This window comes from Aspergillus fumigatus, chromosome 5 (genome assembly GCF_000002655.1).
Source record: "Aspergillus fumigatus Af293 chromosome 5, whole genome shotgun sequence".
Lineage (NCBI taxonomy): Eukaryota > Fungi > Ascomycota > Eurotiomycetes > Eurotiales > Aspergillaceae > Aspergillus > Aspergillus fumigatus.
Window position 1 is genome coordinate 3,276,986 of NC_007198.1, and position 21,258 is coordinate 3,298,243.

General features: G+C 50.2%; 4 protein-coding genes across 4 annotated transcripts; 2 read left to right on the forward strand and 2 right to left on the reverse strand.

Annotated features, from left to right (window-relative positions):
- Positions 1 to 9: 9 nt before the first annotated feature.
- Positions 10 to 1,974, reverse strand: AFUA_5G12650 (gluconeogenesis factor YvcK family protein; the record flags this gene model as incomplete). Its single annotated transcript, XM_748295.2, has 2 exons — positions 1,385 to 1,974; positions 10 to 1,310 (listed from the first exon to the last, which is right to left on the reverse strand). Exons 1-2 carry the CDS (start codon positions 1,581 to 1,583, stop codon positions 10 to 12), a joined length of 1,500 nt encoding a protein of 499 aa, XP_753388.1. The 5' UTR covers positions 1,584 to 1,974.
- Positions 1,975 to 2,079: 105 nt separating this feature from the next.
- On the reverse strand, positions 2,080 to 11,619 carry atmA (DNA-binding protein kinase TEL1). Its single transcript, XM_077804874.1, has 9 exons — positions 11,341 to 11,619; positions 11,249 to 11,291; positions 9,844 to 11,178; positions 9,448 to 9,788; positions 4,936 to 9,391; positions 4,493 to 4,883; positions 3,379 to 4,440; positions 2,361 to 3,321; positions 2,080 to 2,305 (listed from the first exon to the last, which is right to left on the reverse strand). The coding sequence occupies exons 1-9, from the start codon at positions 11,417 to 11,419 to the stop codon at positions 2,286 to 2,288; spliced, it is 8,688 nt and encodes a 2,895-aa protein (XP_077661010.1). The 5' UTR covers positions 11,420 to 11,619; the 3' UTR covers positions 2,080 to 2,285.
- Positions 11,620 to 11,702: 83 nt separating this feature from the next.
- Positions 11,703 to 17,308, forward strand: AFUA_5G12670 (nuclear pore complex Nup192/Nup205 family protein). Its single transcript, XM_077804875.1, has 5 exons — positions 11,703 to 11,961; positions 12,056 to 16,399; positions 16,455 to 16,610; positions 16,658 to 16,929; positions 16,980 to 17,308. The coding sequence occupies exons 1-5, from the start codon at positions 11,778 to 11,780 to the stop codon at positions 17,028 to 17,030; spliced, it is 5,007 nt and encodes a 1,668-aa protein (XP_077661011.1). The 5' UTR covers positions 11,703 to 11,777; the 3' UTR covers positions 17,031 to 17,308.
- A 192-nt stretch (positions 17,309 to 17,500) lies between these two features.
- On the forward strand, positions 17,501 to 21,057 carry AFUA_5G12680 (cullin family protein). Its single transcript, XM_077804876.1, has 5 exons — positions 17,501 to 18,429; positions 18,489 to 19,569; positions 19,631 to 20,053; positions 20,113 to 20,473; positions 20,525 to 21,057. The coding sequence occupies exons 1-5, from the start codon at positions 17,674 to 17,676 to the stop codon at positions 20,592 to 20,594; spliced, it is 2,691 nt and encodes an 896-aa protein (XP_077661012.1). The 5' UTR covers positions 17,501 to 17,673; the 3' UTR covers positions 20,595 to 21,057.
- Positions 21,058 to 21,258: the final 201 nt, after the last annotated feature.

Genomic DNA, 21,258 nt, shown 5'->3' on the forward strand with positions numbered 1-21,258 from the left:
GATTTCTATCTATGGCTTTTCCTCTGCCCTTCTCCTCGCAGGATCTAATGTATTTCTTCTACTCAACCCATCCCCGCGAAGCATCGCATCCCCTTTACGACCCAGTACTACCTCCAAGGCCTGCACAAGGGCAGTAGGGTCATACTTCATCCCTAAAGTGACCTGCTCAGCGCCCGGCCCCGGCGCCGTAACCTTGCGCCCATATAAACGGAGCGTCTCGATACCCATCTCCGCCAGGCGCTCGCGGTCAACCTGCGGCGTTCCCGGCCCATCTAGATGCAAAAGATGCGTGACGTAGGAAGAATACGGCGGCGAAGGCAAGTGAACAGGCCGGCCACGGCTTTCTTCGCCAGCACGGGTGATTGCCTCGACGAAATCGACCGCCGTGAAGGGCTGCGAGGGCGGGCCGGTTTCCCTGTCTAACGAGCCATTGAGAATAAGTATTTTGTGGCGGGCGGGGCTGGTAGCTATGGCTTGCCCCACGCCGCGGAGGATGAGGGAGGGAACGAGGGAAGTGTAGAGGGAGCCAATGCTGTAGATGATAGCCTGGGCGTTGCGGAGGGATTCGAGGACGCGTGGGTTGGCCGGGGGCCGGATCTCCTGGCCGTAGGGGTTTATGTACCAGATGCGGGTGATGCGGGCAGGGAGGTCCTCGTTGGCTGATTTGCTGAACTGGATGTTTTTGTTGCGGAGGGTGGGCAGGGAGCCGGGGAGGTGGTCGTCTTCGTAGGAGGCGGCGTCCGAGGCGTCGGAGGGTTCTGTGTCCTCGAGGTCAGAAGCGCCGTCGGCGAGGAGGAGGCTGGGCCGTCTGGAGCCTGGACGAGGCTGGAGAGCGGTTGCCTCGCTTGGGTGGGAGATGCTGTTCTGGCCGACGATGATGGTGCCGTCGGCGAGGGAGGCGGAGATGTGGTGGGAGAAGTTGGAATTGATGGCTGGGATGACGCGGACTACGTCGGACTGGACACCGCAGATGCTTCCTAGGAGGTAGATGGCACTCTCAAAGCTGCCGCTGAAGAGGCGCGCGCCGGTGAGGAAGAGATTACCCACGCTGGCCGATGTGAAGTCAAAGGTTGACGAGGGCGGTCGTGCCCGCTTGAGGATCTCCAGGTTCAGCAAATTGAAGAACGAGCGTATCAGCTCTTTCTTGGCGGGTGTGATGGTTTTCCAGAGCTCGGAAGTACCATCTACGATTGACTGCCATGCTCCGTGGGCCGCGACGGCGTCCGAAGGGAGCCGGTGGTTGAACAGGGTCTTGATCGCGGCCCGTTCCGAGTTTGGAGGCGAGTCAGGGATCAGACGGACCAGTCTACCTGCATGCACTGTTAGTAACGGACTGGTAACTGCCTTAAAACTCGCTATCTTTCTTGAGAATGTTGAGTCTTACTTCTCACATCACCGATGCCAGGACCACCAAATATTCGGATCAGCTCAGAGGAAGAACCTCCATTGTCGCTGATCGGGATAATGTAGCTTAACAAACAATCCTTACTCTCACGTATCCTGCCGAAGACATCGACGAGATTGTTGGCAGCGCTTCCTCCCGAGAAGACCACGATGCCCCTGTTGGGGGATACGGTCGACATGGTGACCTGAGCCTATGTCGAAAAGCACCGCTGAAGAACGGCAAACCACAGAAATACTAGATTTCAAGGAGCACTCAGCAGGTTGAGGCCATGAGGACGCGGCGATGAGTCTTTGCGAATGTATAGTTATAGTTAGGAGTCGTGCTATTTTTAATCTCGGACAAAAGATCGCGATGCCACTTGCTGGATTGGGTAAAAAGGGCAGCCGGTGCGTGTGGTTTTACCGCTTTGGGGAAAATTGAAGCCAAGCCAATTTTTGACTGTTTCTAATGCAGTCTAACAGGGATATACTTTCCAAGGCATAAGATACGGACGAACACGTTGACTTGAAGGAAGACTGAGCACCAATGATTGACAGTTTCTGACTGGCGGAAGTGGGAAGAAGTGGCCACTTTGGCTCAATGCGGCATCACACGGTCAGCGAGTTACATTCAGAGTCACGAGCAGAGATTGCCGCAGACTCAATCATTTGGTGATAATCTTATATATATATATATATGTATGTATGTATGTATATATTTAACTATGTACACAATCTTCCTCGCCTGCTTCAAGGAATCATGGGGAGCGTCGTAGCTACTCATTGCCGATTCGTCAAGCATGATGGAATGGCGATACAGCAGGGCCTCCAAGTAGAAAAGGGCCTTGGCGGATATACATATCGAACTGGAAGAATCGGCTTTGCTACACATTTCTGAGTGCCTATGCATATGCGGCCCAGCCTGAAAATAATGTTAGCCTTCAATCTCGTCAGGGACAGAAGCTCCAATGACATACCGCAATAGAGAACAGCAAGGTTCCTTTCATCAGTTGCCTGCTGAATCAGTTCATTGACGGTCGCTGTGACACTGAGAGTCTTGCTCAGTTTCTTTGCCACAACCGTCAGAGCGCGATCTGCTTCACTAGGTTCATTCGCTGACCGTTGATCTTCAGCGGCACCTGATATCATGGGGGGCCCATCACCGGCTTCTTGAGCGTCTTGCATCCGCTTCATGCGCAGTGGAGAGAGAGTCCAGCTGTACAGAGGATCATACCGAAGCACATCAAGGATCGTCATGATACTGTACGATTCCTGTCGAAGTGCCTCGAGGGTGAATTCGCAGCACCGCCGGAAGACCCCTTCTGTCTTGGTGATGCCCATACCGTCGACCAGATCACGCGTCAGTCGGAAGGGAACTACCTCAGGGACCGGTAGGACTCGGCCTTGCTCAAAAGCCACACCCAAATCGATATGAACGACCTCTCCGGTTCTCTCATCCAGCAAAATATTGTGCCCATGCCGATCACCAAGCCCAAGCACATGCCCCAGAATGGAAATCGCTGCAGTGCTCCGAGTATATGAGAGCCTCTTGCTGAACCAATCGTCCGGGCTGTTGAACTTCTCCATGAAGAAGTACCGCATGACTGGATGGAAATGTTCCGTGATCTGGCGGAAGGTCTTGACTCGCTGCTCGAAAGACCGTGTCTGTACGTCGCTGATATGCTTTCGGCACATGTTGGGCTTCATGTCCTTGGGGAAATATCGCTGATGCGCCGGCATCAAGTAGTCATGCAGAGGGATGGTGTGCGGCACAAACTCAATGATTCCCGCGTTTGAAGTCAGTGGCAGGACCTTGTATGTTCGAATTCCTAGCTTCCGTTGCTGGGTCGCCTGATGATCCTTGAGAAGACTGCTCACTTGCTCGAATACTTGTTCCATGATGGCGTCCTGTCGTAGGTCATCGTTGCCTCCCTTGAACTGTGATATGATCGTCAGTTTGCGATTCAATGTGAGACGACGGAATGCAAGCCTTACTAGTTGCTTATACTTGTGACCATCCGTTGCGACGGCAGTGACAATCTTCGGTGCGCTCACCCCAGATGCAACAGTGAACTCAGGATGATATCGAACAAGCTTGGGAATTTCACTGTAGTCGCAATCAACACGGATGGCAATTTTCATCGTAGGTGGCGGCAGCTTTTGTGTCGAAGCGTCTTGCTCTAGTCGCTGGCCCGTCAGGAGTTTCTTCAATGGCACCTTCGCACCACTCTTGACCTTCTCGTCCAGTCGATCGACCGCGAACCGCACGTAACTGATATTCGCGTTGTGCACTGCAACCCATGTCGGCCCAATCCGTTTGTCATTTTTCAGGCAATCTACCAGCCTGCTTGCCGCTCGATTACGAGACAAAGCTGACGGGTCCTTTCCGCCCTTGGACTTGCTGCTGGCGAATATTTGGTACATGCCATGGAACGGATGCTCGACGCAAATGCGGAAAATCAATGCAAAGAGCATATTCTGAAACTCGTCAGAGGTGTCTTGGAGACGGGAAGTAAGCTGGTTCATCAGTGGCGCGAATTTCCGACTCGGGACCTGGTTGAGATATTTGGAGACAGCTTTGTTTGCGATCTCACTATCGGATTTGCCAAGCCATAAGGCACAGAAGCGGAGCGCATCATTGTTATACATGTCGCTTTCTTTGAGGCAAAGCAAATAGTTCTCAAGGCATTGTTGCAAGAAGGCCTCTCGACTGCGTCGCAGACGTTGATATTCTCGATCGTCCAGGTCAAACCACTGCTTTGTCTTGGTTCGGTAGTGCCTCAGGGCCTCTCTTTCTTTGCCCTCTGCATTCTTCATCATCTCTTCGAGACCCAGTACTTCCTTTTCCTTGCGATTACGTAGTTGCTCGGCTCGTCTGAAGTCCTCCAGTCCGTCGGGATTCTGTAGTTGCTGATCACAGAAGGTGGCGAAGCCGTGATATACTCTACCGGCCTCTTCAGCTTCCGAACGGTTCTTAAGTTCCTTAACTGCGGGGCCAAGATACCCCTGAATGATAGCTTCTGGCTTCTCCAAGCGTGCTTCCGCCACATGATGGCCCTGCAAATGATCAGAAACAACAGCACGATCGAGTATAGAAGTGTCCACTCACGAGGGTCACAAGAAGCTCCGGGCGGCTGATTGGAATTGCCTGCTTGTGTAGGTCTCCTTGATTGTCAAGCTGTTGAAGCATCCGAATCGAGGCTGCCATCTCCCCTTGGTCCCATAGGACGTTGGCCAAATCGAATTTTGTTGCTCCTTCGACATTGATTCCCTGCACCACACACAAGTCTGCAAGCTTAGACAAGCGCATTGCAGACTTCAATGAAACCTGTGGTATGCCATGACTTCTCGTGATGGAGAGTGACTGGCGAATGACCTTGACTTCCAGTAACTGTGCATCTCGGTCGCTTAGTCCTACGGCGGATTTGAGATAATCCCTTGTCTTGATCGAGGAGAACAAAGCCTCATGGCACTTTAAAATCTCTCCAACCTCATCAACACTACAAAGATTAGCCTTCATGCCGGACCCAATTCAGAAGACCTCGGATTTACCTTGTTGCCTTCAACCAAGAGTTTCGTTCTGCGATCTTCCGCCATTCTTCACTTAACTCTTCGAGAGACGTCGCACTTAAGACATCGCTTATCTCAGTCACAATTCCCAGGTCTCTCATCGCTGCCCGAAAGGACATAGCTGAGCGACTGGTGCTTCCTAGCGAGCCCAATATGGCCAAGAGGCTTTCGTTGACGGAATTCGAAACATCAACCAGAGACGTTGAAGTGTTCAGGCTTTGAAAGGTTCTAAAGAGTGCAGCGGACGGAGAGTGATTCATAGGCGAAACTGGTAAATCCCATTGTCGCAGATCTATCGCAGCTTGCATCATGCTATCAAATGAGACAGAGCTTTTTGAGCCTCTGAGGGTCGATGTCAAAGAGTTTGCAATTCCCTGCAGGTTACTTGAGTTGAGTGCTTTTAAGAGACCATGCGCGTCAGCGTCTCCCGACATCTGAATCTCGCAATCATACTGGGCACTCTGAAAAAGGAGATTTTTGAACCCGGAGCTCTCATGTTCCAAGGTCTCCATCACGGACTCTAGTGACGAGCTTTGCTGGACGCCGTAAAAAAGATCCGGATCGTCCACGTTTCTAAAGATGTCATGAAGGAGATCAGGAGGAGGTTCATACTTCACGAGAGAGGAGCGGCGAGATCCGGACACGGCTCGCGAGGCCTGTATCTCCAGAAACAGCAGTGCTGTCTTGGGTAAGCCGCATGTGTTTGCAGCCCTAGATGCTACTGCAAAATCAATTTCAAGCCACTCATCACGCTCTACTATCGTTGCTTCTTGAGGACGCGGTTGGTTCCGAAGATACAGAAGACAGTTGATGATGAGACGGACATGAGGGATGGAATGAGCATCAGCTTCGTGTAGACCTTGCTGGAAAACATCAGAAATGGTTTTCCTAACATTGGCCACGCCGTCAGGCTCTGTGAGCAGAACATCATGCAGAATATATGGCAAAATCCGGACTGCCAATGAAGGTATGACGTGAAGAATGTTTCTCAGCGGCCCAATAACAGGATCTTGGGGAGCCGCCTTTGTCAAGAAAAGCCCAATGCTACGAGCCCAGTGAGCAAAGGAAATACCAGGGTTCCATCTAACGATGGTATCGTGATTCTTGGTCTGAGAAGCAGGCAAGGGTATTGATGGACACTGATATGGGCTCCAAATTAGTGCCTTCAGTAGGGAAGGAGATATGATCTCTTCATAGTTTTCAAACCCCGGGGCACCGGCAAGATTACTGACAATGAGCTGTAAGGTCCGTTCAACAAGTCCGACTTCCAGAGGACTGCTATTCTGCAACATACTGCAAAGCACCTGTAATATCCTGGCTTTGGACTGGCAGGACATGTGGAGGCTTAACTTAGCCATTCGAGGTTCAAATAAGGTCGACTGCTGTTCCCTCAACAGATCATCACTTATCATGCCAGTAGCAGCAAAATTGCGTCCAATTACCCGGGCAGCCCACAGCCGGTACTCTTTTGTAGGGCTGAAGTCTTGGAGAGTCTGATATAAAGCAACCGAATCTGCAATAGCGTCATACCCTCTTTCGACAAGGCCCTGATGATAGTTGGGAGCGCTCTTGAAGCTTGCACAAAGCAAAGACAGGATGTGATCAGATATTGACTGACTCAGCAACCTCGTTTTGGAATTGCGGTCCTGTATCACTTCGAGAAGTAAATTACACTCCTCCGTACCATCCAACTCTTTGTCTGGAGTAGAGATCCTGCGCGAAGACTCCATCAGACGCTGAAAGAAGGCATGCGCCTCTGGGCTCAGATGAGGTGACTCGTAAGATTTCAAGTAGTCTTCGAACCATTGAAGAAAGGTCTGAACGATTGTCAGAACTGCAACAGATTCGCTTTCCTGCATAGTGGCTGATGTAGAGGCCAAGAACTTTCGAAAAGAGAGCAGGGTGGACACTGCGATGCCAGCTGTGAAACTAGGATTTTCAGTCAAGTAAGACCTCCCAGCGTCCAAGAGATACCAGAACATTCCCAGTGCATCCTCGGAGCAATGTATATCTGTGAGGAACGGCCGAAGAGCGTGTAGGAGCATTTCGAAGGGATAATCTCTCAGCATAACAGGGCCGGTAATACAGATCAAAATCCTGATCTTGCGAATGACAGAGCAGGCATGAAGAGAGCCAAGCGCGGGGTGAATTGATTCCAGAAGTGTCCGGCAGACATAAGATGCCAATGTAGGTGTCCATATCGTTTCGAGCTCATAACCGCTTCGTTTACAGAGAAATTCAAGCTCATCTAGAAGGTAGCGCGCTCTGAAGGAAGGTTGCTGATTGGGGGGAAGTATTTCCTTTGAGGCGCCCTTAGCAGTAATTGATTTCAAGATACTGAAAGCTTCTTGAAAATTGGCCCTCTTGGAGAACGCTCTCTCGATCTGCTCACACTGATCTAGGGTTCCAAAGAACGTTGCAATTACTTGCGGAAATTGCTTCTCAACCAGACTCACGAAACGGTCAGCGCCCAGGATCTTCTTCAATCGATTTTCAACCCCTTTCGGTTGAGAACTCTGCCCAGGAGGAGTGCTGATGTCTCGTGCAATACTATACGCCTCTGCCTTATAGAAAGATGTCGCCAGGAGCTCTATGAAAGGTATTTTCAGACGGGTGGAGAGCTCACTTGCCTCGTGCTCATTGGCCCGCATCATGATTTGACCTACAATCTCGTCTTGGACATCGCTCAGCATATCCTCAAGGGTGGAATAACCAAATATACTGAAGGGCATTGTCATAACTGATTCATTTTCAGTCCAGGTGTAAAGAATCTGGGAGGAGAAGAGGCGGAATAATTGTCGTGCGTCTTCGAGTCCAAAGACACTTGCAACGTGTCGGATGCATTTTTCAGCATGCCACCGAGAGTGCGGAAGCTGGGCCGGCGTCTCGAACATATGATAGATGCTCCTCCGAAGTAGAGTGTGCCACTGTGAAGCCAACCTTGCCAATATGAATAAACGGAGCGCAATACCCTCAGTCCAGTCAGGATCGCGGGGAAGGCTTTCCAAAATATCATCGAAGATCGCATCGTGATCTTTCAGTGGGAAGTGCCTAAACAATTTGGGAACGAGATTGCCCACGTTGTACTTAGTCAGGATATCACTTTCCTGAAGGATCATGAAAAGAGTTGTCCTGGGAGAGGGGTTGGATTCTCCGCTTGTGTACGCAGGGTTGGTACTGAATATTTCCTCTAGAAGCCTGGAAAAGGCGATGGATACTCGAGAAGAAGCCCTGCCGTTTACCAATAAGACATCGGTAACCCAATTGTAGATATCTGAGGCCGAATCACTGAGATGATCTCCATCTCCTGTCGTCCATGATTTAATGAAACTATCCAGCATGTGAATGCACAGAACCTGAGAGGTTTCGCAACGTTCCAGTTGGTAGGTTTGCAGACATTTCTCGCCCATGTCCTCCAACAAATCTAATAGGGAAGTGCGTTCATATCCTGCACATGCCCGATAAACGTCGGGCAGGAAGTCTTTTGAAGACAATATATCAGCTTCATCCAAATCCGTCAAGTACTCAACCAGAGCACTCCTGGCTGGCTGGTCCGGCTGGACGACAGAGCCATATGCTATGTTGAAGATTGAGAGCCGGATGGTCATGGAGCGTTGGAAAGTGGCAGAATCATGGAACAAAGGGACAGATTCTCGGTTCGAGTTAATGATACACATGTTCTCCGCCAGTAGATCGTTGGACTGCAGTAGCTGGTCATCCAAATCCATTGGCTCTTCCTCATCAGAAGATAGCAACCGTTTCTGGTCTTGTCGATGATTCTCCAAGATTGCACCTAAGGGGGAAACAAGTCTGTACAGGCTGCTATTAACGACCGATTTCTCGAAGCCAACCCTACCTCCTTGGGGCAGGAAGGGACACAGAAGCTCCAGGCAGTATTGCACAAACACAAGCTCACGAGACGCCATGAATGAACACAGGCTGTCCCAGAGTTGCTGGATATTGCCGCGCAAGTCCTTTATCTGAGTGTGCAATTGTTCAGGTATGCATTCTGTGTACAATACTGCAACTATGCAGAATGAAGCAAGTATCTGAACGACATCAACAGTCACATGGTGTGATTTACTGTCGGATACCGATCGCCATGCTTGCAAGAACATTTCGGATTTCGCTTGCAACAGATCGAGTACTATATCATCGTTATGGTCTTTCCGAGTCGCGAGTTGCAGGGATATGCAATCATCTCTGCCATGCAGGCTTGAGGGAACCAGCATCCCATCCACATGGAAGAGATAATGGAGAAGCTCTCGGTTACTTTGGTAAAAGTGCCAGCCTTTTGCAACGATCCCAGACGGTCCGCGAAATTGCGGGGTGGGCATCTCGAACTGTCTATTAGTACAAGCAAGAAATAAATTGAGAAGATCTAGGGGGCGTGCAAAAGCAGCGACCTGCGCTGTTTGTATTCGATCGGTTACTGTGCCTGACACGATGTTAACGGTCAAGCACCTGCGTGAAAAAGATATAGCGAAGACGTACCTATTACCCAAGCTTCTCGTAGCCACGAGCAGATCTGTTTCGAGGCGTTCGATACTGAGCCTGGGTTCGTCTGTGCGCACAACCTTGTTATGATCGCCCACAGCTCCAAGGACGAATCTGAGATGCTAGATGGCGCATTCAAATTCATAGTTGTAAGCATTGAACTAGTCGTACCTGCGACTACGGAATAATCCAGAAGACCGAACTTTAAAATGTTACTCATCAGATGACAGGCGGCTCTGGAGGTGTACTGCGAGATAGAGGCGCGAGACGCAAGATTCCATGCTTGTTGCCAATACTTCTTCAGAAACGGAGAGCCTGCATCTGCACTGCTGGCGATGCTGCGGTGACACTTCTTTAGCTATGCAATCAATACCTGGTCCTGTAGATGCTCACCTTGAGATGGCAACCATTGTCCACGAAGCTATGACGCCGTTGTCATCGAGTATGTAGGGGATCAATCGCTGAAGTAGTGACGCTTTCGACTCCATAGTGAGGCGGCCCTGGAGGAGTATGGGGATCAACTGCAAGGCACATACTCTCCTGTTGCCAGACGACATAACACAGTCTCGAAAAACTTGGTCCGACGCTGAGTTCAATCGTTGCTTCTTGCTTGGTGTTTCGCCTGCTGGATGCGATAACTGCGCGGTCGATTCTTCTGACAATCGCATCAATTTCGCCATGACCCATACGACGGTCAAGTTGTGCTCGGACCTGGGCACTTCAAGTCGAGGCTGCAGTGCGAGGTCAATGATTTGTGTGAAGCTCGTTCGATCGAAAATTAACTCGTCAATCTGCAGAATGTCCTTCTCAGAACGTTTCGTATATTCTGAGTAAATTGTGTCCAAAAGGTTCTCTATTGAAAGAGCTAGGGAGTCTGTTGGTGCCCTGCGAGTTGCATCGGTCAAGATAATCATGCAAAGCAAAATAGTGACAAGGAGTTCATCCTTCAGGCCCATGAGCTTAGTGGACCACAAATGTCGAATTACTGGAATTAGATCCAAGAGGAACATGCGAACGAGATCGGACTGGTCAAAAATAACTCTCATGACAACTGTATTTATGCTATTGAACGCGGCCTGATGTTCACTTCCAGCGATCGGCGAAAGCTTCAAAAAAGTCCCAAGCCCGCGAAGGACCTTCTCAGCGGCTACCTGCACGGGGGCAGTCGGAGTCGCTGTAAGTAGCTGGATACATACTATTGCTTCTGCGACAATTCTCTTGTCGCCACTCTGCTTCTCCCGCAAAGCCAGACTCGAGGTTCTTCTTGATGGTGTTGAGCGTGAGCTTGCATCGAGAAAGTCATCCAAAGTAGAGGGATGGCCATTGTGGTCGCTCGATTGGCTATCCCCATCTTCTGGAGCACCGATACTTCTTAGACAGAGGTTCAGAACCTTGTCCCATTCATTGGCGGCCAAATGCTCGAGATGAGGAGGGTAGCGCAACAGAGTGGTGAGGCATTTCAGATAATCCGCACCGAGATGCTCCCACAGACCCTCTCCAGGAACTTGTAGGATCTCTGTTATGTGGTCGACTATAGCCCGAATCGACTTTGTTCTCAGGTTACGCAGAAAAACATTGATGGCTGTTCGAATGACGGATGCGCAAGCGGACAACCGCGAGGCGCATGCTCCCTTGGAACTCGCTCTGTTATACAAGGATCTTTCGACGGAGATGAATCGGAAAAGGGACTCGAAGATCTTATGGCAAGCTTTATCATTGAGCGAGGTCCTGATGAGATAAGCATATGTCAATCTTTGTATAACACACATTCCATAAACTGACTGTGGATCATACATACAACTTTGAGCTCCGTTTATTCTGCTGGAGAATGTGTTTCAAATCTGGTAGGATCAGCAAAGTTACCATTAACCGGCTCAGCTGTAGACAAACCTGCCAGGCTGTCAGATCGCTCTTTCAGTTTCTCGGAGGACAAAAGCGCAATGGCCTTGTCAAGAGTGACCTGAGCCATCACGATGGCGCGGCTATCCGTATTTCGCACACAATCAGCATCTAGAGCGTGGTGTTGATATCATCTGCACGGCCAATTTCTCTTCATCATGACTTTTTTGATGAGAGATTTTGATGACCGATGTGAGCCGACGTCACTGTCAACAGGGACCAGAAATCACCGAGTATTATTGTTCTGGATCTGACTGTTGTAGATCTTGTCTAGCTCTGGTGTGGCTTGTTATTTTAGTCTGGGCGCAAAAGTGAGCTCCGCCTTTTTCTAGGCGGAATTTTGACCGCGTCCTCCGCCCAGACAAACAGAGGCCTCACTATAGCTCCTCCTTCATCCACCTCGCCCATCTTCGCATACAGACTCTGAGATGGAAGACGGAGATACCCTGGTTGGCCTTCGGGGCCTGTACCAGGATCTGTCTGCTCTTTCAGACTCGTCATTTGTCAACATTGAACGACTTCGTGTTGAGTTGGAAACTCACATTGAGGATTTCAAGAAACTCTTAGACAAACCCTCGAAGAACAACACAAGTCGGCAGGCTGTTCTCTCAGGTCGGTAACTGAAGATGACTTCTTGCAGTCCCAATTACGACTGAACTCAGATCTTGAAGGGGGCAAAAGCTGACTTTGCTCAATTGCGCTACAGGGAAGATTACCGTTGACGATGTCGAATATTCAATCAACCAAGACTTTCAACAAGGCGCACTACAGCTTGCGGATGCTCTCAACATTGATGAACTGGAGGCCGCTGTTCTATTCTTTGCGGCGCAGGAGGAAGCTCAAGTACTGGATAGACCTCCGCTGATCGCGGCAATTATGCGCTTTCATGAACGGCGGCACTTCCTTCTTGAATGCTTACGCCTGATTCTTCAAGAATCGTTTGAGGTTGAGCGGGAAGTGACGCAAGCTCTCATGCAAGATATGGTGGCATTCATCGTGGAGATCAAAACTGGACCCTTACGGAATGCATCGCTTTTTGCGCGGAAGTGCATGAAGTCTATGGAGGATATCGAGGGATGGTTGCTGCTCCTTGGGGAGCAGATTCAAAAGGCATCCATTGTCGGCCAGGTGGAGGATCGCGATGTTATGGAAGCCATTGAATACCAACGCAGCAGCCTGCAGCAACAACACGAGTCATTAGGCGCAATTCTGTGCTATTTCTTCAAAGGACCTTATACCAGCCCTGAGGACCTTCGGGTGCTCCTGAATCGCTTAAGGAAGCTCGAAAGATTTGATGGACTGCTGCTTCACTACATCCCTGCTATGATATCGTCGTTTGTCCAGCACGGCTCACCAGAACGGTCGAATTCATACAAAGAGGCCAGGAGCCTGCACTTGGCGGTCACCTCTACCAAAGATGGCCAAACTTGGACGATCCCGACGTTTCACGCAGCTGTCATCGCGCTTTGGCTTGCGGTTTACAGTGGCTGGGATATCGATGGGCCGACCTCTCCTGTCCAAGGGGTCGACTTCGAAAAAGAAGCAGAGGAGCGAACTCAAATGTTCATGACGGCACTCGACGACGGAGGACTCGATTTCTTACTTGCTATCTGCTCAGGTGTGAACAACGAAGAGTGGGCTGACCCGGCTCGCCGTGAATTAGTGGCGCTATTGTTGAAAGAAAGCGCATTCGCGAATTTGGAATCCGAACCCTGTGCTGGATTTTTAAAGACTCTACTGATGGAGAACCTAGAGATTTTTGTGGAGTCTTGCATTGCCAACATGCCAGATGCAGTTCGAAAGCTGAAATCCGAGGAGGATATGCAACGCTTGGATCAGATTACTGCCTTGAGGGATGGTTTGTCGTCCAGCCTCCATCGCGGCCTGGTCGAAGCTCGCACTCATCTCGAGTCTTTCCTCATGATCATAGCATTCGCATTCGAAAGCCGACCAGACGCAGCTCAGGAGTTCTGGGCGGACCCAGACGGCAATTTGTATGGTTTCCTTCAATGGGCTTCCAAAAGACAGACTGTTCCGAGAGTCAGCGCCTTTTGCGAGTTGCTGTGTTCTATTTCTGGCGGAGAGGAGAATGCCGCTGCTGCACATCGATTTCTAACCGAGGAGGACAAGTTCTTGTCGTCCAAGTTCAAGCGATCCACTTCCATGAATTGGTCCCAGATGTTTGCTGAACTCCAATTGTACGCGACGAGGGTTACTGAGAAGCCTAGCGCTTCCCAAGCGGTCCTGAGGGCTCGAAAGTCTGAACCTGCCGACATGAGCGAGCCAGAAAGCCCTGTCATGCTGACTTGCTATCTGCGATTAATGGGTCATTTATGCAAGCAGAGTGGCTCCATAAGGGAATGGATGCTTCAGCACCCATCTTTCAGCGTTGTTAGCACCTTGTTGACCTTGTGCAGCGGCCCCATACCCACCCACCTGAGGGCCACTGTTTTCACTACCCTTGCAGCTTTAATGACGGACAGAACGTCCCACAATGGCAACGAGATGTGGCTCTCTCTTGACCAATGGATTTCCGGGGGCGCCATGAGTGGCCCCGGCCTTGGTAAAGTGCCCATAGTGTCAAATCCATTGGTGTGGCACGAGCAGCAGGCATTCCAGAAGATCGGCGAGAGTTTTGATCAGGCCAATGCCTTTGTCGTCTTGATTTACTCGCTCATCACCCCTACCTCTGACTCCACAGAGTACCATCTGTCCCTGCCCTTCCCCGAATCTCTAGGATCCTCCTATCGCATGCCAGGTATCGAGCCGTACATCGATTTTGTCATGGGTCAGGCCCTCTCGAGGAAAGTTCCAGATCTGGGCGAGCGCCAAACTCGCCTTCTGACCTATAACTGCTTGAGTTTCGTCATCACGTGCTTGAGATCGTTCAACGAGAACATTGTAACTGTCCTCAGCCAACCCACAATCAGCTCCGATTCTTCCCTGAAAACGTCATCCTTGACCACCTATATCCGTCTTCACCCGTTTGCGCGTGTGGCTGAGTGGCTATTCAATGAAGATGTTATCAAGGCGATCTTCGCAACAGCTCAGCAAGACGCCAGCGAGGTTGCCAACGCCGCGTCTGACTCTATACTTATTCAGTGCTTGGTCAAAAGCATAGAAGTCATGGACCTGATGCTGGATCTGCAATCGACCTACTTCCATATCGTCCGGCCGTCCATCAAGTCTCAGGCAGGTGGAAGCAGAATCAACGTCGCTAATTCGTCGCTTTCATCCTTCGAGGATAGCATCCTCAACAACTTAACGATTATACCTGCTCTGAGCCTTTATTGCGGCGCGGGTCACGAGCAACTTACCGTTACCTCAATGGCACTTCTGGAGAAAATGTCAAGCTCTAGGAAGTTGAACAAGTTGTCGTCACCAGAAATATCGAATTGGCAATCCTCAAACAAAATAGTTGAAGTCCTGAGCACAGAAGTGGACGTTGACAGTGTTTCACGGCCGCTGGTGTCTCAGATGCAACCTGAATTGAGGGAGTTGGAACTTGGTGCACGGTCCCCAGGCTATATTATTAGGGAAAGCCTTTTGGCACTCCTAAATAGCTGTCTCAGCATGATCACGGATCGGCCGACTATTGCTCATCTTTTCCTCGGGTTCAGTAGCGTGGGAACCATGCTGGATATTTCTCCGAATAGTCTGTTCTCAAACGGAATGTCCTTGTTACATGCTATCATTGGGTTCTTGCAGAGCTACCCTGATGCGATGGAAGGGAACATTCTTCCTTGGATGGTACATCTACGGCGTATGGCCCTTGAAGTTCTCAAACATCTATGGTCCTCCAAGATCGCGTCTGCGTTCACTCTGCTTGAGATGCGTTCCAGCCGCTTTCTACTCAGCATGTTTGCCAGCCAACCTATAATCGGACCAGACACTCCTTTTGATGGGTTATCTGTCATGGACGAAGAATTCTGGATCTCTGAGTCCACATCAGCTCTTGCTGAGTTCTTACTTTTTAGAAGTTACTTGTATGCCTACGCGGCGACCGAAATTCGCGCGGCCGCCAAGCTCGGCTCGCAGACACTTCAGACAGAGATCCTTTCGACGTTGCTTGGGAACTCAACCACAGAGACGGGGGAGACAATCCTCAATCCCACCGTCTTTGATCTCTTTGATTTTGCTGACTTGGATCTCAGCCACAAGATTCCAGCGCCCAGATTAGTCTTCCTTGATGGGATTGGCTTTGATGTGTGTGCGAAATCGCAAGCAGACGAGTCGCTTGTTCTGTACAATCTAGCGGAGGTTGCAGAGCTCATCCAAGTCAGAAAGGAAGAGTTGCTGTCGAGTGGGCAGTTGCGACCTCAGGATGAAGAGCAATTCTCGGCCGAAGCTGAAGGCCTGACGTTATTCATTCGTGCGACAAATCAAGCAAGGCAAATTGCGTTTAACCGTTACCTGGCTCTTCGATCATGGACAGAGCTCATCACAACGATGCTGGCTTGTTCTGAGATTGAGGGTGGCCGAAAACCAACATTTATCTTGCATTCAATCCAGTTGGTCCTCCCTAAACTCGAAGCAGCCATCGAGGAGGACCTACCGGAGGCAATCGAGCTTGCACGACTCGCCGAGACTCTTATCGGGGGTCTCGAATTTACGTCCACGAGTACAGACGGTGCACGGCGAAGTGGGGATATCATAGACGAAAAACTGCACCAGCTGTTCCAGATCTGCATTAGAGGTATCTTCCTGGCAAGTGGAAATGTTCAGTTGCGTGAGACGTTTTACAACATCGGTTCCCAGTACATCAGTCGTATCGCCTCCGCCGATACGGTGAATCAGAATCTGAGGCACCACAGTCAACAAGTGATAAAGACAGCGGGATCTACCCTGATTGAGACCACCTGTGACGACGCATACGCCGGGCAAGAAGCATGTCGGGTGTCGGCTCTGCTATTTCTCAATCTGCTGGCCACTCTGGATCGAGAAACAGACTCAACTCTGGCAGAGTTGATCTCACAATCGAATTATCTCAGTCTTTTCTTGGACGCCATCAGAGCGCTACCTCACGAACTGAAGAACACTCAAGCAAATGGTAAGTTGTGGAGGTAGAATCCATGTAATTGTGAAACGTGCTGATATCATAGTAGATACGCCAGCATTGTTGTCATATTACGAGTCGCTGCTATCTTTACTTCAACGGCTCTGCCAAACCAAGAATGGCGCTACTCAAGTTTTGAAAACAGGCCTCTTTCAGGCGGTTCGCGAGTCACGGCTATTTGCTGCTGATCCGGATCTGGGCATTGGTAAGTGCATGTCAGCTTCTAGACCAGAATCTCTCTAACGACGACAGATATTGACAACCCTGATGCTCTTCGGAAATATTATGATCTTCTTGGCTCGGTACTCCGGGTCATTATCTCAGCTGTCTTCTCTCGGGGTCTTCATAATGAGCAAATCATGCAGCAAACACGAGCTTTCTTGGCAGAAAACAGACAGAGCATGGTCGGCATCTTCAAGCGATTTGCTAAGATCGGTGGAGTAGGTACTGCTGATCATCACGACGCGCTGAGTGATTTGGCCAAGTGCTACATGACGCTCATCAGCGCCACCAACTTCCTAGAGGTATGTAGTCAAGCCGCCATAATAACTGCGGATGCTAATAGAGAACCCAGTACGAGGACGAGGAAGTGAAGGAACAAACTCGCCCGACATTATTCTCCTAGGCTTGACTCAGACAATACAACTCGTCTAGTCAAATAGCAGAACTCGGCATTTTCTTATAACACATGATACATATGCGATGCGTTTATTTTACTAGCTTAAAAGCATTGGAAGCAATGAAGATCTGACGTGGAGGTGCGTCTGCTCAGACACATTGGAGAGAGATGATATTGGGTATAAAACGAAGACAATTAATGTCCGAAGTCAATGTCGTTTTCTCACACTGTGTTCAGACTCGTAGTTCAGCCGTAGGATAGACAGAAAGTCTAAGCTCGTTGCCAATAACGAGAATAGCATCTGTGACAATGCTGACAGGAATGCAATTTACCTGCATCAATTAATGGGTTGAATGGAGTTTATGTACTCTGTACAGGCATGTCATCATCTTACAGTAGAGGAGCAGTGCGCACGGACGTATTATCTTATCTCCGGCGTACCTTGGCTCCGGAGAGCCTGTTTCATCCTTGGTGCCCAGTGATCCCCATCTCCTCGTCCATCGTTCAACCCCGCTACATCGCCTCTTTTGAAGTCAACGGGGAAGTATAAATGAGTTGTCATGACCTGTGCATTCCAGGGAACTACTGAATCTCGCCAATACTGAGCGCTCCCTTCTCTCGACTTGAACTTTCGGACCGAACCGGGTCGATGCAGCAGAACTCGAGAGGCGCCCCCGAGCAGAGGAGCGGTAAGCGCAAGTCGATCGGCAAGAGGAAGCTTTCTGATCAAGAAGAGGCGGCATTTCGGTCTCAGAATTCGCAACAGCATCCGCAGCAGCAACAACAGGCGACCATCTCCGAGCTCTTATCCAGGAACCATACCCACAGCAAGGGTTATCCCCCCCAATCCCCTCCATCGAACAAGCGTCCTCGGCTATCATCGCCATCATCGCACTCGCGGGCTCCAGTTTCGTCACAGGAGCTTCAACCGCCAGACAAGATGTACAATTTTTCGAATTCGGAACATAGAACAGGTGGAGCGTTTGCGCAGAGCTCCCCGGCCAACACGACAGTCAAACCCCATTTCTCGAACACATCATCGCGTCAGAGCAATTTTACCCCTCATACCGGTGCAAAAAGGCTTGTGGTTAAGAATCTCCGGACCGGTTCGCGGTTGAATCAGGATTCCTACTTTGACAAGGTCTGGGCACAGCTGGATGCAGCGCTGAGCGCCGTCTTTAGCAGCGGAAAGCCCGAGATTTCACTGGAGGAGCTCTACAAGGGAGCAGAGAATGTGTGTCGCCAGGGAAGAGCCGTGGTGTTGACCCAACAGCTGCAGGACCGATGCCGAGCGCACGTGTCTGGGAGTCTGCGGGACGAGTTGCTGGCAAAGGCAGCTGATGGGAGTAATGTGGATACATTGCGGGCTGTGATTGACGCATGGAACACTTGGAAATCGAAGTTGGTAAGTTGATCCAGCGTCGGTTTGAGTTTGTCTTTCAAATGATTGATGAAGTCTTCCAGGTCACCATCCGGTGGATCTTCTACTACCTCGACCAATCTTTCCTACTTCATTCCAAAGAGTTTCCAGTTATCCGTGAAATGGGCTTGATCCAGTTTCGGAATCACATATTCTCCGACCCTGTATTACAACCGAAGGTTCTACAAGGGGCTTGTGACCTAGTTGACGCAGACCGCAATGAGGATCATGCTATGATGGCCGATTCTTCTTTGCTCCGAAATGCTATTGAACTCTTCCATGGACTTGATGTCTACACAACAAGCTTCGAGCCTCTCCTTCTTTCCGAATCGAAGCGATTCTTCGTATCGTGGGCTCAGCGAGAGTCCTCCGGTTATCTTGCCACATTTGTGGAGAACGGCCATAATCTAATCGCGAGAGAAGTCAAACGCTGCGAGCTATTCTCGTTGAACCGAAGCACCAAGCAGAAACTGTCTGAACTTCTCGATCGTGTCTTGGTAGCAGATCAAGAGTCGGTGTTGCTTAATGAGAAGGACGTTCTTGGGTTGCTTCGGACTGGCAACAAGACTGCTCTGGAGAAGCTCTACACCCTCTTAGAGCGAAGGCAACTGGGGACGAAATTGAAGCCAGCTTTCAAGAATTATATTGTGGAAGAAGGCTCGCAGATTGTCTTTGACGAGGAGAAGGAGGCGGAAATGGTAGTTAGCTTGCTAGAATTCAAGGCACAGCTGGACGACACATGGGTTAACTCGTTCCACCGCAATGAGGAGCTGGGTCATGCCCTGCGCGAAGCTTTTGCAACCTTTATGAACAAGAGCCGGAAATCGGAATCTACCGGCGGGACAGACAATGTCAAGACCGGCGAGATGATTGCCAAGTACGTAGACAGGCTACTGAAAGGTGGATGGAAGCTGGCATCTGGGCGCAATATGGCGGACGTGCCGCTGGCCGACGAGGACGCTGAGATTAACCGACAACTGGATCAAGTGCTGGACCTGTTTCGATTCGTCAACGGCAAAGCGGTGTTTGAGGCATTCTACAAGAACGACTTGGCCCGTCGGTTATTGATGGGCCGAAGCGCAAGTGACGATGCGGAGAAGAGCATGCTAGCAAGGCTCAAGACAGGTTGGTTCCGATATGCACCATCTTTTTTTTTCGTAGATTGCAAACTAATCCTATTGAGCAGAATGCGGTTCTACGTTTACACACAATCTCGAGTCCATGTTCAAGGATATGGATGTCGCGCGAGACGAAATGGCTGCATATGCCTCGATTCAGCGCGAACGGAGGAAACCGCTGCCGATCGATCTAAATGTTAGCGTGCTCTCCGCCTCTGCATGGCCATCGTACCCTGATGTGCAGGTGCGGATTCCACCGGTCGTTGCCGAAGCAATTGATGACTTTGAGAAGTTTTACTACAACAAGTACAACGGGCGGAAACTCAGCTGGAAGCATCAGTTGGCGCACTGCCAGCTGCGAGCCAACTTTTCGCACGGACAGAAGGAGCTGGTGGTTAGCTCATTTCAAGCGATCGTACTACTGCTGTTCAACGACGTTCCCGAGGGCGGAAGCCTGAGCTATGCTCAGCTTCAGGAAGGGACGAAACTTTGTGAGTGTTTCTACTCGTCTTATCATCCCTGGTATCCGTACTGATTGCTTTTGACGCAGCCGACCAGGAGCTCCAACGCACCCTCCAGTCGCTTGCATGCGCCAAGTATCGGGTCCTCACCAAGAAGCCCAAGGGACGAGACGTCAACCCTACGGATGAATTCTCGTTCAATGCGAGCTTTACGGACCCGAAGTTCCGGATCAAGATCAATCAGATTCAACTGAAGGAGACGAAGGAGGAAAACAAGAAGACGCACGAGCGGGTGGCGGCCGACCGACATCTGGAGACTCAGGCGGCCATCGTGCGAATCATGAAGAGCCGCAAGCAGATCTCGCACGCTGAACTGGTTGCAGAGGTGATCAAGGCGACTCGGAGCCGAGGAGTGTTGGATGTCGCGGAGATTAAAAACAATATCGAAAAGTGAGTGGTCTTGCCGTACTTTTTCTAGGCCGAATACTGACTGTTATCTAGACTGATCGAGAAGGATTACATGGAGCGAGACACGGAGACCAGTCCCAATATGTACAAATATGTCGCATAAGAGCAATTGCATTATGCCATTCGAGAAGCTGCTACCCTTTTAACCCGCATTCATTTATTCTCTCTTTATGATCTTACACCAATGACATCCATTAAGATCTGTACTCTCCACCATCGTCTTGGTCCTATCATTATGGTATTCTGCCATAGTTACGAACTACCTACTGTGGACGCTAAGGGTAGAACCGCAGATGCCGGGACTGGGAGAGTCTGGAACGCACCCGGAGTAGCTCCGACCCCACAGCAGCTCTGAGCGTCGGGCCCTCGGCGGCTGCCGGGGGTGGCCAGGCCAGTTGGCGGGAATACAGAAATAAGTTGGATATATTGTTAGACCTAAGGTGGTATCGACCGAGAAGCGATAGCCACGGTCCGAATACCGATCTATGGCTCTTGCATGAATCCTAGTCCACGTTCTAGATAGTCAGGAATGCCCAATGCGGTAATGATAGTTGGCAAATAGTGGACTCAAGGGCCCTGACAGCGGGGGGCTACTATTGTACTCCGTAGTACTCACCTCTACAGAGAGATGGACCGATTTTCCTGCAGGTCTCATGACCATATCCATGGCCATGTTTCTTTGATATGTTATTGCGTAGTAGAACGCATACTCGGTTCGGTCAAACTGCTCGGTTCACCTTCTCTCCTGAGGACTCATGCAAGGAGAG